General features: G+C 39.8%; 1 protein-coding gene across 2 annotated transcripts; it reads right to left on the reverse strand.

Annotated features, from left to right (window-relative positions):
- Positions 1-7682: 7682 nt before the first annotated feature.
- On the reverse strand, positions 7683-16399 carry LOC127801594 (uncharacterized). 2 transcript variants are annotated; one of them, XM_052336843.1, is made up of 7 exons: positions 16222-16394; positions 14820-15147; positions 14639-14732; positions 14120-14241; positions 10928-11077; positions 9396-9491; positions 7683-8205 (listed from the first exon to the last, which is right to left on the reverse strand). In XM_052336843.1, exons 2-7 carry the CDS (start codon positions 15144-15146, stop codon positions 8155-8157), a joined length of 840 nt encoding a protein of 279 aa, XP_052192803.1. In that variant the 5' UTR covers position 15147; positions 16222-16394; the 3' UTR covers positions 7683-8154. The 2 variants fall into 2 exon arrangements, with proteins under 2 accessions (XP_052192803.1, XP_052192802.1); XM_052336842.1 differs by lacking the exon at positions 7683-8205 and adding an exon at positions 8212-9312 and having other exon boundaries at positions 16222-16399.
- Between the last annotated feature and the right edge of the window lie 204 nt (positions 16400-16603).

Genomic DNA, 16603 nt, shown 5'->3' on the forward strand with positions numbered 1-16603 from the left:
TCCACCCAAGCCCCCTTTCTAGCCTCAAGCTTTGTCTTCAGGGTCTGCTTGATTATTTTGTTGACTGCTTCGACCTGCCCATTGGCCTGGGGGTGATCAACGACGGTGAAACTATTTTGAATCCCCATTGACTCGCAGAATTGGATGAATTGCTCGCTGGTGAATTGGGTTCCGTTGTCCGTTACTATTTGCTGCGGCACTCCGAATCTGCAGATTATGTTATCCCATGTAAAAGCTTGTGTCTTCGCACTGGTGATCTGTGCGAGCTCTTTGGCCTCTGCCCATTTGGTGAAGTAGTCAACTGCCACTATGGCATGTTTGCATCCTCCGCGAGCCGTGGGCAGCGGCCCGATTAGATCCATGCCCGAAATGGCAAAGGGCTAAGGGCTGCTCGTCTGCTGCAGGTAAGCCGGTGGAGCTCGCAGAACCTTGGCGAACCTTTGGCACTTCTCGCATTTCTTGACCGTCTCTATGGCATCTTGCTTCACGGTGGGCCAATAAAACCCTTGTCGGAGGGCCTTTTGTGCCAGAGAGAGTGCCCCTGCATGATTACCGCAGTGGCCTGCATGAATTTCTTCTAGCACAGCCTGGCAATCGGTGCCGTCAATGCACCTCAGGAGCGGGGCTGAGAACCCCCTCTTGTACAGTCTTTCATCGTAGATGCAATATCGGGCGGCTTGAGCTCGCAGGCGACGTGCTTCCAGCTTGTCTTCCGGTAGTTTCCCGTCTTGCAGATACTCCAAGATGGGGGTCATCCATGAGTTTTGTGGCACCGTGATCAGTAGCGTTTCATCTCGTTGTTCCGTGCTCGGGGTGGCCAAAAAATCGACAGGTATGTCCCCCAAGAATTCTGCGTCCCGGGCAGTTGCTAGGCGAGCCAGAGCGTCCGCATGAGAGTTCTGGGAACGGGGGATTTGATGCATTTCATATTTTTCGAAAGTGGCTAAAAGTTCGCGTACCTTCTGCAAGTATGCTGCCATCTTCGTGTCTCTGGCCTGGTATTCTCCCCGCACCTGGTTGACAACTAGCTGAGAGTCGCTGAAGATCTCCAAGAATTCAGCTCGTATTTCCTTTGCCAGGCGGAGTCCTGCTAATAAGGCTTCATACTCGGATTCATTATTGGTGGCCAAAAAATCGAACCTCAGGGCGCAGAGGATTTTGTGACCTTCGGGGCTTATTAGCATAACCCCGGCTCCCGCTCCTTGTTCGTTCGATGATCCGTCGACGTATAGTGCACAGGACGGTCCTTTCAGGTTTTCTGGCTCCTCGTCAATTGGCCCAGTAAACTCGGCAATGAAGTCTGCCAACGCTTGACCCTTTATCGCCGTCCTTGGTTTGTACTTTATGTCGAATTGAGCGAGCTCAATAGACCATTTTAGTAAGCGGCCTGAGGTATCTAGTTTTTGGAGGATTTGTTTCAATGGGTATTTGGTCAAGACTTCAATCTCATGAGCTTGAAAATAGGGTCGCAGCTTCCTTGATGCCACTATTAGACAGTAAGCCAATTTTTTGATTGGTGCGTACCTTGTTTCTGCATCGATTAGGCTTTTGGAGACGTAATAAATGGGGTGCTGCACCCCTTCTTCCCCCCGAACGAGGGCTGCGCTGAGAGCCTGTTGGAATACTCATAAGTACAAGGTCAACCTCTCTCCCTCCTTAGGTTTGGCGAGCACTGGGGCCCGTCCCATGTACTCCTTTAGTTGTTGGAATGCGAACTCGCATTCTTCTGTCCATCTGAAGTCTTTCTCCTTTTTTAGAAGCTCGAAGAACGGGGCACACTTGTCAGTTGCCTTTGAAATGAAACGGCTCAGAGCCGCGACCTGACCATTGAGGCTTTGCACCTCCTTCTTTCTTATGGGCGACCTCATGTCAAGCAGAGCCTTAATTTTGTCTGGATTGGCTTCAATGCCTCTGTTGTTTACCATAAACCCAAGAAATTTTCCAGAGGCTACACCGAAGGCGCACTTGAGCGGATTGAGCTTCATCTGATATTTCCTGAGGACTCCAAACGTTTCTCCTAGATCGGAAACGTGGTCCGTCATTTGCTCGAATTTTACCAGCATGTCGTCAACGTATACTTCCATGGTTTTTCCGATCAGTGTTTCGAACATCGTATTGACCAGCCTCTGGTAGGTCGCGCCAGCATTCTTCAATCCAAAGGGCATGACCTTGTAACAATAGAGCCCCCGGTCGGTTATGAACGAGGTGTGCTCTTGGTCCGTGGGGTTCATGGGGATCTGGTTGTAGCCTGAATAGGCATCCATGAAACTGAGGAGGCGGTGACCAGCCGTTGCATCCACGAGCTGATCGATTCTGGGGAGAGGAAAGCTGTCTTTAGGACAGGCCTTGTTCAGGTCGGTGAAGTCGATGCAGGTCCTCCACTTCCTGTTTTTCTTTTTTACTAGGACCGGGTTGGCCACCCAGACCGGATAGTGGGCTTCCTTGATGAAATTATTTGCCAAGAGTTTGTCCACTTCTTCTTTAAGAGCGGTATAACGCTCCGGAGTCATTGGCCTCCTCTTCTAGCGCACTGGCCTGTAGCTTGGATCTACGTTGAGCCTGTGTGACATGACTTCTGGGGCGATTCCTACCATATCTTCGTGGTTCCATGCGAATACATCAAGGTTAACTTTAAGGAAATCTGTAAGTTGGGATTTTACCTCGGGGGCTAGACTCTTGCCTAGCTTGAGGTGCCTTTCCTCGTCTGCCTCGCCGACTGAGATATCTTCGAGCTCTTCCATGGGACCGGTGGGCTTTTCGCAATCGACCTCGCGTGGATCCAGGTCCTCCCATCGGCCGGTTGATCGCGGGCCGACTTTTGCGATGATATTTACTTTCTTTCCCTTTGTTCCCATTTTCAGGGCGTCCTCATAGCAACGTCTTGCGAGGTACTGCTCGCCTCGTACACACCCTACACCGTCGGGGGTCGGGAATTTCACCGTAAGTGACCTGGTTGAAGTGACTAGATCCAGGTCGTTCATCGCCGGCCTTCCGAGTACGACGTTGTATGCTGAGGGGCAGTCAATTATTAGGAATTCTGCCAAAGTAGTGGCCTGGCGGTTCGCATCCCCGATGGTGAGGGGAAGGCTGATCCGACCGACGAGAATCACTGCGTCTCCCGTGAACCCATAGAGTGGCTCTGGGGACGAGCTCAACTGTTCCGGTCCCAAACCCATCTGATCGAAGCATGCTCTGTACATTACATTTACCGAGCTGCCCGTGTCCACCATTATCCTTCGCACTTCGGAGTTGCCGACCTGGGCTCGTATAACGAGTGCGTCGTTGTGCGGCCAATGGACGTCTCTGGCGTCTTCTCCGAGAAAAACATCTTCTCTGGGATTGGGTTACCCCTAAGCCGCTTCGCGGGAACCGGCTGTTCGCCCGATCTTGCTAGCAAGACATGGTTGGCCTCTCGTATGTATTTGTCGCAGGATTTGTGGGAGGATCCAGCGAGGTGGGGCCCGCCATGGATCGTGTAGATGGTTCGTACAGCCGGTGATTGGTCATCATCGGTGGGAGGCTGCTGCTGTACCGGCGGCTGGCTTGGTTGATTAGTCGGCCGCACCACGTAATCTTTCAAGCGACCTCTTCTTATCAGATCTTCGATGGCGTCCCTTAGGGCCCAGCATTCCAAGGTGTTGTGACCCGCCTCGTTGTGGTATGCGCAAAATTTTTCTTTGTTTCGGAATTTGTTTGGGGTTCTTAACGGGTTGGGCTTTCCGAATTCCTCTTTGTTCCTTTCGATGGCGAAGATCCTTTCTTGGGGGTCTAACAGGGCACAGTAGCTGTCAAAGCGCTGTGATCTACGAGGTCGCTCATTTCCCTCTGCCTTCCGAGCTCGCTTGAACACTTCATTGCTCGAGCGCTCCCCCCGAGCTTCTCTTCCGGCGTCTCCGTTGTGCCTTCTCTTATTCTGGCTGGAGCCCCCAGCTTCTTCTCTCGACCCGACGGGTTTCTTCGTCCCGAAGGCGTCTTCCCATCGGATTTCCTTGGAAGCTCGTTCATAGAATTCCCCCAGGTCTTTGACCGGGGTTCGGTAGATGCTCTCGTAGAGCTTTCCGTCTTTTCGGAGGCCGGCAGAGATCGTCGTTAGGATACTTTCATCCGAGGGATCCTCGACGTTGCTCACCTCGCGCCTGAACCTGGCGATGTAATCCCTCAGTGGCTAGTTTGCTTTCTGGAATACGGTGGCGAGGTGGCAAGGTGGCGCGAGCTGCCTCCTTAGAGCCCTGTATTGGTTAAGGAACCTCTGTTGGCACTCTTCCCAGCTGTTGATGCTACGAGGCGGAAGGCTCCTGAACCAAGCTCGGGGGATGTCTCCTAAGATTGCTGGGAAGACGCGACATTTAGCCAGCGAGCTGGTTGTATGTAGATCCATTTGCACGTTGTACGCATCTAGGTAATCATAGGGGTCGCTGTCCCCATTATATTGTGGCATGCTCGGGACCTTAAACCTCCGGGGCAGGGGTTCGAGCTCAATCTCTCTGGTGAATGGCGTCATATCCCCACGGCCATTATTCTGGCTGCGGACTCCTTGTCGTTCTTCCAGCTGTCGCACCCTTTGATACAGCTCTTCCACAGTTGAGTCCGGTCCTACTGATTGCTGGGCTTGCGATCGCCTGCTTCTTTCTCGGACTGGGGAGCGGTGAATTGGGGACGAATAGTTATCCCCGATATCCTCTTCCGCGGGTGGGTGTCTCTCCTCCCGCGGTTGGCGGACCCTGCGAGGCGACGCCGGTGGGTCGTGGACTGCCCGTGCTTGAGCTTGGGCCAGAATTCTGACCGCGTCAGCGAGTTGCATTACCGTATTCTCCAATGCTTCCTGGCGCTGCTGCCAGTCCCGGATCGTCCCTGTCCCAGTGATTTGGACAGTAGGCTGGACAGGGACCCGTGGTGGTATGCTGGGAGCGTCTCCGGCGGGCGGCGGCAAAGGAGTATCGGCTGTCGGGGCAACGGGTCCTCCATTTGGTGGTAAGTCTCGTGGTCGGTCGTGGTGATTTCCAGGTGGGTCGACCGCCGCCTCGGAACTTCTAGTATTCCTTCCTCTAGCCATGGCTATTGATCAGAGCGGCCCCTTCCTCTAGCGCCAAAATGTCGACGTTCGATTTCGGCCGACCGTGATTCGTTTTGGGCCGCGGTGAGTCAATCCAAAAAAATACCGAGAAGGAAGGAAAACCTCTCTCCCCCAAATTCCAAGCGTGTACACCAGACTCTTTTACGTGGTTCGGCCAGAACGATGCCTAGTCCACGGCCGCCGTCTGATTATTCTCTCAGAGTTGCGGTATCTGATTGTTCTTTTTTGTCTCTGCCTCTCATGGTCTCTTTGATTCCCATTTATATTGAGGGGCTTTTACAATTTAGATAATATATAAAAATACAGTGATTGTATAATGGGGGACAAACAGTTCTTATCGCCTTCAGTGGGATTCTCATTACGAGGGGCATAGGCTGTTACAGATAAAGTGATCGGACCCTACCTCTGACTTCTCAGCAGCTTTGCCACTTATGCGAGCTGGAGGTTTTAGGCCAGCGACCTGGATGGGCCAGCGATCTGGAGGATATTTCAGGAGCTCGTTAGTCGATTGCTTGGAGCTCGTTGGGGGATTACCGGGAGCTCGCCATATGCTCGCTTTACGAGCTCCGGATCTTTGGTGGAGGCTGGACTTTCCTTGACGAGGTCGTCCGGGCCTTCTTGGCCTTGGGTGATTGGGCCGGTCTATCGGACCGAGTCTGGCCCATGCGGGGTGATGCGGGAAATACATATAACAATAACTTAAATGTTATAATTTTATTTTTTAACTTTATTTGCAAACGTAGTGAAATTTTTAGTGTAATTAAGTTGATAATTAACCTTAATTTGATCTCTAAGTGCACATGTATGCTAGAAGCAAGTCAAGTTAGTATAGTGCTTAAGGTTTGCAATGTGTTAAGAATAACTATGTGCTAAAACACGTTATAACGTGTTATGCCTACCTTTCTTAATAGCAAGAGTTTGATTTTCATTGAAAGATTGAAAAAATCAAAATTGAGGACGAAAATGTGTTTCATCATTTTTCAGAATTTAATATCTATATTTGTAACATAAGTTTGGGGTTCCTAATATGTATGACGTAAGTACTAATTAATGACATTATATTCTAGATTTCTTCATCTAATAATAAAGTTACTGCGTTATTGAAGTCGAGTTGTGAGTTATACATACATTGAAAAACTATAAAGGGTGTTTTGCCAAAAGAATTTTCCTTGGCAATTTGTTAACTAATACAACTAAGAAAATTCAATCGATGATCAAGAAGGAGGATAACTGAAAAAAGTTTTTTTTTCAAATTACAATTTTTTAATTTTTTTTTTTGTTATGACCTATTCCTATAAAATTTTTGAGGTTGTTTTGTTAATTGCTACTAAATTTTATTTGTTAGCTTTTGTTATAATTTCTTATACAAGGTAAACTTGGTTCACTAATTTTTTATTTCTAAATATTTTGGTTGTTGTTGAATTTATATCTAAGCAATTTGTTTGATCTACATGTTTTTTGTTTTCTTTTATTATTTAGTTTTTTTCTTTCTTTTTTTTACTGATTCACACTAATGTATTTGCTCATTTTTTATATTCTTTCACTTCTCTTTATTTGTATATTTTTTTTAGTCCACTAATTTATAGTGGATGTTTAGCGTTCCTACATTCTTACCTGCATTCTTTTTTTTTTTTTCACTGCACAAATTATTTTTTTCAGCACAAGAATTTATCATAATTAAGCTATAGTTTAATAACATACACGATATTGAAATCATAATGAACGAGAAATATTTTCAATCAAATAATTAATAAAATGAATCAAGAAATCATCATTTATACTGAGTAATCAACTACCTTGTTACTGAGAGTTCAGAATAAGACATGCCACATTTTTAGTATTTCGTGCATCAAAGTGAAAATAGTGTGTTAGAAACGGTAGACGTTAACCTCACTCTAACAAGTCACAAATACTATAGACGTTGAATACAATCTTTTATTAAAGACACACATATGTGTTAATAGAAATATCATAATAAAAGCATAAAAAAGGTTAGAAAATAAAAAAAAGTCAGACAAAAAGAGGCATACATATTCCGGAATAATTGAATAACTAATTTTGTTGTATGTTTGTTCATTTCTCATGATTGCAACATAATTATTTTATTTATTTTCTACTTATTTATTATGATATTAATTTGTTATAATTACCGAATTATGTAACTTTCGCTTTAACGATTATTTTCTTTCTTGCAATATCCATGCATCGCACGGGTGATGCACTAATTTTTTTTATTCAGTCTGAAAACCACTGGACATTATGCATCAAGTAAAAATGCCCCCACAAATAATTTTAGCTGAGACAGGGATGTTGATGTAGAGAAATTGGTTTGAATGTGCAAGAGAAGTATTGGTAATACGTGCATTATCAAAAAAGCACACCAAAAGCATATCTACAAGCCCAAAAATAAAATAATTAAACTTTAATTCACAATTAGATGAGATGGAAAAAAAATTACTTAAATAAGCTTAATACTTGTGGGAACAATGGCAGAACCTTTTCCAGAGCCAATTCCTGAAACACCAAAGAGCTCAAGAAATCAGTGGTTTACTGATTTGTAAATGTAGCAGCTCATATTACTGGACCACACACTATTTGCTCTTGAGAGTAGCCAAATCCATCAATATATCTATATAACAATAAGTAAAACAAAAGAGCACACAAGTGTTAAAAACACATTCCCTTTCATGCTTTGAAAAGCCTACTCTCAAGAACAAACTTACATAACAGTAACAATGATAATGATGAAAAGCATTTTTAGTGCAAGAAAATTTTGGGTCCACCCTGTTTTAGGTCCTCTTGCACCTAATAGCAGGAAATAAAATGCAAATAGATAGAAGAACACCTTCCGAGGAGGAAAGTAGTGAAAATGATGGTCCATAGCTGAGGTAGCAGATGTTGCACACTTTTTCAACCTCGACTCTGTAGAGCAAATCAAGAATTAACCCAACATGGAATGGTAACTTGCACTGCATTCCCAGGACAAGAGTAACAGGGGGCATAGCTTGGCATTTCTCTTTTAAATCTCCTCTTTCCTTCTCAACAGACTGCCACAACATGGCAGTAAGGCAACCTTCATTTCAGCTTCTGTCTGGGGAAGCTTGGGACTTCTCTATAAGGAACTCAATTTTCTGGTATCGGGAAGGCAATAGATGTCATTTGAAGTTATTATGCAAGATAATTAAAAAAAAAAAAAGGTTCTAACTAGTTAGAATTCAGAAACATGATTTAGTTATAAATTATGCCTCCAGTAAATCTAGGATAGTTTTGCAGTGTTTAATACAATGAGCAACCATTGCATTTGTTGTATAGGAATTGAAGTGATTTTTCTCCTCCTTTACTCTTCATATGTTCACTTTACTCTGTCTTTTGAACTAATGGTGTATTGGCATTTCTAATGATTGAATACAAATTCTAAGGTACTTATGCTATGCAATGAGGAAGACAAAAATTACATTGTCTGATACAACTAGAGAAGTCAATAGAGTCGGGTTAGGGTCGGGTTAGGCCTGGCTCATTTGCTGGGGGACTCAGCTCATGAGCCAGCCTAATCAAGTTGAGCCAGGCTGACCTGTGAGCCTTAATAGGTCGAGCCCAAGGGGCCACCCTGTTTTTCTTAGTAGTTATATAAATATATTTTTAAAATGCTTTCCAACTCCACTTTTAAACATTATTTTACATTTTGAACTTCAAATTTTCAAATGTTATACAGGTGTAACTATGAAATTTAAATAGGGAGACTAAGAGACTTATTAAACAGAAAAAATACATATTAAGATTATAGATGTATAGACATATAACAGGTAATAAATATATATTTTAATATTAGATCATTTAAATTTTAAAACAGTGATAATTTTATATATTATGTTATATTAATATCAATATTACAAATAATGATATTTATATGATTTTTTTTACATTTTTTTAACTTTTGAACTTATTAATCTCATATTCTTATGATTTTTTTCATTATACAATTTTGTAATTTATTCTAACAATAGTAATTTTTTGAGTCTTCGACAAATTAAATAATAAAATTGCAATATTTATATGATTTCTAAAATTTTTAAAAAAATCAAAATTTGTTTGAGCCCAACAAGTTCTTGCAAGTCCCTTAGACCAGTAGGGTCAAGCTGGACCACAAGCCCAGAATTGCTGGGCTCAGCTTGGCCTGATATAATGAGGTGGGCCAAGCCCAGTTCATATGGTATAGGGGCCTGGCCCGTTTGACATCCCTAGGTACAAGAGGGAAAATTTGTCAGTTTGGGATGAGGTTCCATACATGGTTATATTTATTTTGTGCAGAAAGGAAAGTTACCTTTACTGATTTGTTAACTTCTTCAAGTCTATGCAGCATTTCTGCAGGCAGTGTCCCTCTTGGCTCAACAGAAACTTTGTGCGGGGAGCCCACAATCTGCCTCATGCAACAAAGCATCTAATTATCAATAATATGACTTGGGGAAAGAATTGTAATTATGTTCTATTCAAGTTAACTGGAATATGTTTTTAGGGGGGAAAATTCATCATCAGAAGATACAGGCTAATATGGTGTGCAAAAGTCCAATTCCAAGCCCTAAATCTCATCATCAGGTCACATCACAACCTCAAGATGTCTCAGGCATCTCATGTTTGATAGGTGCTACTATAATCTTATTACAGATAGCTTCACTGTAAGTTCTTCCTTTTCCTTATATGTCCACACATCTACCATCACATCCCAGCTCAACTACACTCAAATTTTGTACATGTCGATACTTTTTTTTTTTTTTTTGCTAGGTAAAAAAACATGTCAATTCTTAAGTGTCCAATATTTCAAATAGAACTGATCTTACAACCATCCAATAAAACTTCCCTTTTAGCTATTTGATAATACTTCGCCCAGATATTAGATATACACACATATATATAACGTATCATCATGACATTAAGTCATGACATTAAGAAGAATTTCCATTAGAGGGTGGGTATCATGCACTAGTTTGCAAAGCATACATTGGAGGAAGTGACATCTTTCAAGCCAAAACCACTCCTTTGTCATATTCTCCTCTTTCCAAAAGTTCTATTCTTTTTTTATTTTTGTTAAACCATTGATCTCATATAAAAGTTTAAGCCATTAAAGAGATGGACAACTTTATCATTTATTTTTGAAACACTTGAATATGTGCTGTTTTCCCCAATGTTCTCAAAACCCCTAATGAAAAAGTCACAAGTTGAGTTTTATACCAGGGATGGTGGTTTAGGCCAAATTTAGAGTATATTAATGGGGCTCCGACTGACAACGATGGAGCTAAATGGTCCCAAAGACACAAAGCTAAGCACCATCTACATCAGTCACCACTAGCCCACTTAAACTTCACTAATCCTCTTTTCTTTGACATATGTGCATAAATGAAAATGATTGTGGGCATTAACTTCCACTTTTGGGATGCCCCTCTCTTCTGACCTCTAACTCTGATCATCTTCATAAGGTCCTGCACCACTGCTATCCTAACTCATTCAATTATGACACGTGTCTATCAAACTCTTACTCATTAACAAAATGTTATAAATTATAACTTTTATCTAGATGCCTTAAATATAATGATTTTAATCTTTTGCTTATATCAACCCTTTGAATTCTACTTCATTCAATTTAAGTAAGGGAAGCAATTTCTTCCTCACACCCAAACTGAGTTTGACTATCACACTCTAGCTCTCTTTCTCTAGCACAATTTCATCAATAGAGTATTAACTATGCTCTTTATTTGTTTAATTCCTTTTACAAATTACTTTTATAGGGTAATTTCATGATCATTAGATTCCATTTTGTTTTGACAAGCTTGAGAACAATTATATCATTCTTATTGTTACCTTCCAAGATTGGGATGGTGATCTCAAGACTGTTGGATTCTCAGCTGAAGAACCCATACGGGTAATACTCTCGCTTTCAATGATTTGAGCAGTAGGTCTCCAGGATCTACCAATATCTTGTATGACTTTTGAAGCTTCAGTTACAATGATCTGAAAACATGCAATCAACAATTTAGTATCTTCATATAGTGACACAGCAAGACAACCCATTGTGTGGAAGTAAGGCTTGTAATTGTTGTTGTTGTTATCCGGTGATGGCACAATAATAGGAGTTTGTAGCCAGATCAAGACACCTTAAGAAAGAAATTCCCAGCCTGATGTTATTTTGTCAAATTACTCCCCAATATATAATCTTTTTTTGTTTTTGCACCCTAAGATATGATTTAGTCATGTGTCTATGATGTGCAAGTTGGTTTCGCAATATCAACTATGTGTTAGAACACCATATCAATTATCTTCTATCACTGCCATATCATGAAACTTTTTCATATAAAGATGGTGTTAGAACTTTATCTCATCATTCCCTTGCTAGAGGGTTGCTTCAGGAAGGGCATTTGGTGTAAAATTTTGCCACATTCTTCTTTTGCATGGATTTGTACTGTTAACATGACATTATGGGTGTTGTGCCACCAACCCTAACTTGCTTGCAATAAGGTATCATTGATGATGATGCTCCCTAACATATGCTTTATGTTACACTAGTTGGAAGCATACCCATGATGATGCTCCCTAAATCTGGTAGGTAACTAGAGTTTGATCAAACCAGCTACGCCCCCACCCCCACACCTTCATGCCTATTTAATTTAAAAGCTACATGTAATTATGTCAAAATGTACAGGGAAACATTCAATCATTTTATATTCAGCGGTGAAAGACAGTGCCCATTTAAGTTGTGAGCAAATGTAGCAAATGCAATCTGTTTGGTTAAGATTTCCAGTATGAAATTTGAGTTCAACAAAAAGGAAAATGTGAGTAATAAATTCCTGGGAGAAGTAAGCACCTTAATCTGTTATAACAATACAAGTTAAGCAGATCTATTAAACAACTTCTATATTCTGTTTCTACGGTTTCTCTATGCCAGTAAATTGTTATATACAAGTCATATGGGTGAACAAAATAATATTATCTAATTATTCTGATTTCTGAAGATAAAATTAGTTGTTGAGCTTGTAGGTGGAGATGCTGAATGAAGAAGGGCAGGCCCTGTTTAGTGACAGAAAACATTTACTAATTTTCCACCTCAAATTTTCTACTTCATTTCCAGTTTTCTTTCCTATAGAAAATTTAGAGAACATGTTCAATTGTTAAATATGGAGAAATATTTTATCATCCTAAAAACTAAAAAATGTGTTCGAAATGATCATAGAAAATAAATGTCCAATTGCTATATAATGCAATATCTTATTATTATAATATTAAAAAAATTACATCTTAATATTATATTATTAAAATATTAACAAATATGCTATTATCACGATTATAAAATTAACACTTTCAGTACACTATTTATGATATTGCCATAATATTATAACTTCAATGATAACAGTTTATTAGCAATATGATTATATTAAAACTATGAATAAATATTGACAATCTTATAAGATTAACATTACCACTACAATATAATTGGAAATCATTAGTGATATTTATTATAAATTTTAATTATTTTTAAAATTAAATTATAATACTGATATTGCTATTAATATTTTTACTATTTATAATACTAATATGGTGGATATTCTTAATATTATGAAATTATTGATTATTAGTCAAATTTTCAATTATTATATTATATTATCACAAATAATTTACTATTATATTGTTGACATTTCTATATTATAACATTATCCATTATTATCAAATTTTTAAATTCATACTTCTATTGTTTATAGTGATGTTAATACAAGTACTGTACACATTGATCTTGGTTAGGGTGGAAACTCACATTTTCTATTTGGAAAACACCCACCCTTCCTTTTTTTCTTTTGAAGAAAATATTTGAAAAATATCGTAAAAAGTTGTTTTCTCATAGAGAGAGCATTCCCAGTGCACAAGGCTCCTACTTTCTGAGAGGGTCGGGCTAGAGTCATATTTGTATGCAACATTCCTTTTGCTTTTTTGCAAAGAAACTGTTACCCCAAATCAAACTCATGACCTTCCATTCGCAAATGAAATGAGTAACCTTTTTGCAATGAGGACAAACCATAGGGGTGGTTGATGTAATTTACTTAACTGTTAATTATGTGGCAAATATGTTGGATTTTAAATTTTCCCTAGTTTGTTTAAGCCAAATTCATAACATGAAAAGATAACAGTAGAGTGAAAGTTGAATAGATGAAATATAAGTTAGTAAAATTATAGGTGTAGATGATGCTAGGGTAAAATTAAAATATCGTCATACCAAGAAAAGATCAATTTAGATTTCTTAGATCAATCTTACAAAAAGATGGGAAGATTAATGAGAATGTTACCATAGAATTTAAGGCATGATGGTTAAAATGGAGAAGTGCATCCAAATCCAATAAGATTCCATTAAAGCTAAAAGAAAATATTTATAAGACAACTATAAGACTAGCTTTGTTGCATGGCACATAATGTTCAGCAATCAAGTAACAACATAAGCAAAACATGAGTGTAAAGGAATGAGGATGCTAATAAGGTCTGAGTGGCTCTTACTGAAGATTAGATATGTGAGACACAATTAAAAGATGGTTTGGTCATATGAAAAGAAGATCAATAGAGACTTATGTGAGGAGAATTAATGAAATTGAACATGTATTTAGCAAAAGAGGTAGAGGAAGACCAAGAAAAATTTGGTGGGAGACACTTAGGTGTAATGTTAGTTATAAGGGCCAAGATAAGGCCATAGGTAAAAATGACCAAACAGCTAGAATTTATCCAGCCGATCCCATATGGTGAAATAAAGGCTTGGTATATTGTTATTGTTGTAGTTTAAGCCAAATTCATGTAGCCAACCCCACATAATTGGATTACAACTTGATATGTTGTTGTTGCCATTGTTGTTGTTGTAGTTTAAGCCGAAAACTCCACTTCTAATAGTGAATGCTAAACCGTACCGCATGCTATGACACAAGAAAAAGTACATTGCTTTCCACAGTAGTTGTTCCCTCAAGATTAGACCACAAAGATTTTATGGTTTAATCAGAGAGAAAGAGATGCAAAGCAATTTACCTTCCTCAGATGTCCAGGGTTAGAAACCCCTTGCACCTGCAATTCATCTACAGGTGCTGCTTTTCCATGTGCAATATATTCAATTCTGAAGGTGTGAATTCCAAATACCGACTGCAAACAGCCTACAAAGATCATAAAAATTCTATAAGGAATTGGGTCTGCAAGCTGTATCTTACTGTCTTACATGCAAATAGAGAAGGCTAGGACAAATCAATTTGTGCATGCTTTTCATGTGAAACTTGCAGAAGCTTTGATCTAAACAACTCATTGATGGCTTTTCCTTAGACTATGTTCCATAATCTGTCACTAGAATGAATTGTAGAAGGCCCAACTTCGGATAGCAATTTGAGTAAATACCTCAACTCAGCTCATCCACTCAAATGAGTTGCACAAAAGTAGACATGCTTGTCATGTGAAACTTGACTGATTTTTTATATAATCAATTTGGGATAAACAACAACAGAGAAATAGAAATAAATGCTATATTATAAAAACAATTGACCAATATCCAATTAGTACCTTGTTCAATGATAATATCGAGCACCTTTGACAGAGGCACCTGCTTTTCTATTGTGACTACTCCCCAAAAGGGTATATGGGAAGGTCTTGACACCTAGAAGAAAAACCAAAATAATAAAAATTAGTTTGAAAAATGCTTTTAACCTTTCAAGATTAGGAAAACAAGGATGATCAACACTACCTTGTAAACTATTTCATTAGGAGTAATATGTAGTTTACGAGATAAAATATCCTTCCGAAGCACATATCTTTTGAAGGGCAAATACAGCAGCATGATGATTCCTATTCCCCAAGCTAATACAAGTAAAATAGACATTGAAAGCCATATAATAGTGTCATACTGCACATTTTTTGCAGCTAGTTCTTTAAAAGAGGCTGTGTACAGTATCTGCTCGGAAGTATCAGAATCCTGATCTTCAACCTCACTAAGCACTGATACAGGATCTGGGAGCAGCAAATCCTTTGATGAACCAAGTTCTGGCAACAGATCCGAACGGCCTGTCAGCATCCTATGAGTTCAACAACAGCGTATCAAAAGTTAACAAAAACCAAGATGTGACTTCAATATATTGATATTGAACCTTGATTTTCAGAAAATATAAAAAAGACAAAAAAATGCTATAGAAAATGGTGCCTCTATCATTTTAAAATCCAAGCTTCTACAAATATGGGATCCCGAAATCAATCCAAAAACAAAAACTTCGTGGGACCCATGTGCTCTGTTAGACTAGGGAGAAAATGTTGTCACATCCCTAGGGCTTGGCTAGGGTTTAGAAAGGAATTTGGTAAGAATTCGGGAAGAGAGAGCAGAAAGGAAGGGACAGAGAGCAGGAACAGAGATAATTGAAGGAGAAGAGAAGAAGAACCGTGGGAGAGTTAGGAGAATTAAGAGAGAGAAACTTAGAATTCCAATTCATTCATTCATTCATCAACATAACCCCCATCCTCCTACAAGCAGCCTTTTATAGGCATCACAAGCAACTAACTGAAAGCATATTCTAGAAACAGCACCATGTGCACTTCAACAGAATTAATAGCATCTCCTAGCAAACAATTGTAACTAATTACAGTATTGCCCCTCTAATTCCCCTTGGGTCGTGACAAATGTGAGACAATACAGGTTGAGAAAACAATAGAAGGTGAGAGGTCTAAAATAGATCTTCAAAGTAACCAGTTTCCGTAACCCGTAAAATTTAGTGACCTACTGCAAGTTATCCAGTATGATCAGGACGGGCATTCACATTTTCCAAACTATGTTATCAACGTCTTGTGACAGCAAAAGCACGACTGCCCCACGGACAACATCACTCATGAAAATACACATTTGCACGGCGTGTTGACATGGCAACTATACTGAAACACGGAATTATCAGATCCAATGTTTCGTTTGGCAGGTAGCTTCTCATTCTCGAGTAGAATAAATCTAGAACTTCCATCAGGAAAACCCTAACGGTGTTTTTACTCTTGAATTGAGAGTATAAACAGAGTATGTTCGAGAATTTCATTGCTTCCATTTTCCCACGCTTTCTCACCTACCAAACAGATGCTAATCGGTAATAGACTTTAAATTTGAGGGTACTTACCTGGAAATTTCTCTAAACAGCGGGAGGCCGGGCAGTTGGATCGGAGTTCAGGGGTTTAGGGTTCGCATTTGAGATTTTTAGCGTCCAAAAGGCGCGTTGGGAACTAGGAGAAGACAACTGGAATTTCTCTCTTTGGCGAGGGGGCAAGTAGAAGTAGAACGATACTTCCTGTTTTAGGGGTTAAACACATTTTATGAACAATTAATGTGCAATTGATGTCCCAGTCACTAATCCAATGTATCATTAAGCTAATTACACCCTTAGGGTTTATTTGTTTTGTAAAACAAATAATTAATTTTAGAAATCAGTCTTTTAAATTTAGCTAAATTGCACTTATTATTATTGTCTTTTGAAAAATAGTACCAGTTCGCATGTTGCTACC

The sequence above is a fragment of the Diospyros lotus genome, chromosome 5 (genome assembly GCF_014633365.1).
Source record: "Diospyros lotus cultivar Yz01 chromosome 5, ASM1463336v1, whole genome shotgun sequence".
Lineage (NCBI taxonomy): Eukaryota > Viridiplantae > Streptophyta > Magnoliopsida > Ericales > Ebenaceae > Diospyros > Diospyros lotus.

What these genes read in the sequence shown, in the direction of transcription:
- LOC127801594 (XM_052336842.1), bottom strand. Translation starts at nt 15,146, where the DNA reads ATGCTGACAGGCCGTTCGGATCTGTTGCCAGAACTTGGTTCATCAAAG. An exon ending in CGATATTATCATTGAACAAG is followed by an intron (nt 14,242 to 14,638) that starts GTACTAATTGGA and finishes TGATCTTTGTAG; the next exon opens with GCTGTTTGCAGTCGGTATTT. An exon ending in AAGTTAACAAATCAGTAAAG is followed by an intron (nt 9,313 to 9,395) that starts GTAACTTTCCTT and finishes TCTTGTACCTAG; the next exon opens with GGATGTCAAACGGGCCAGGC.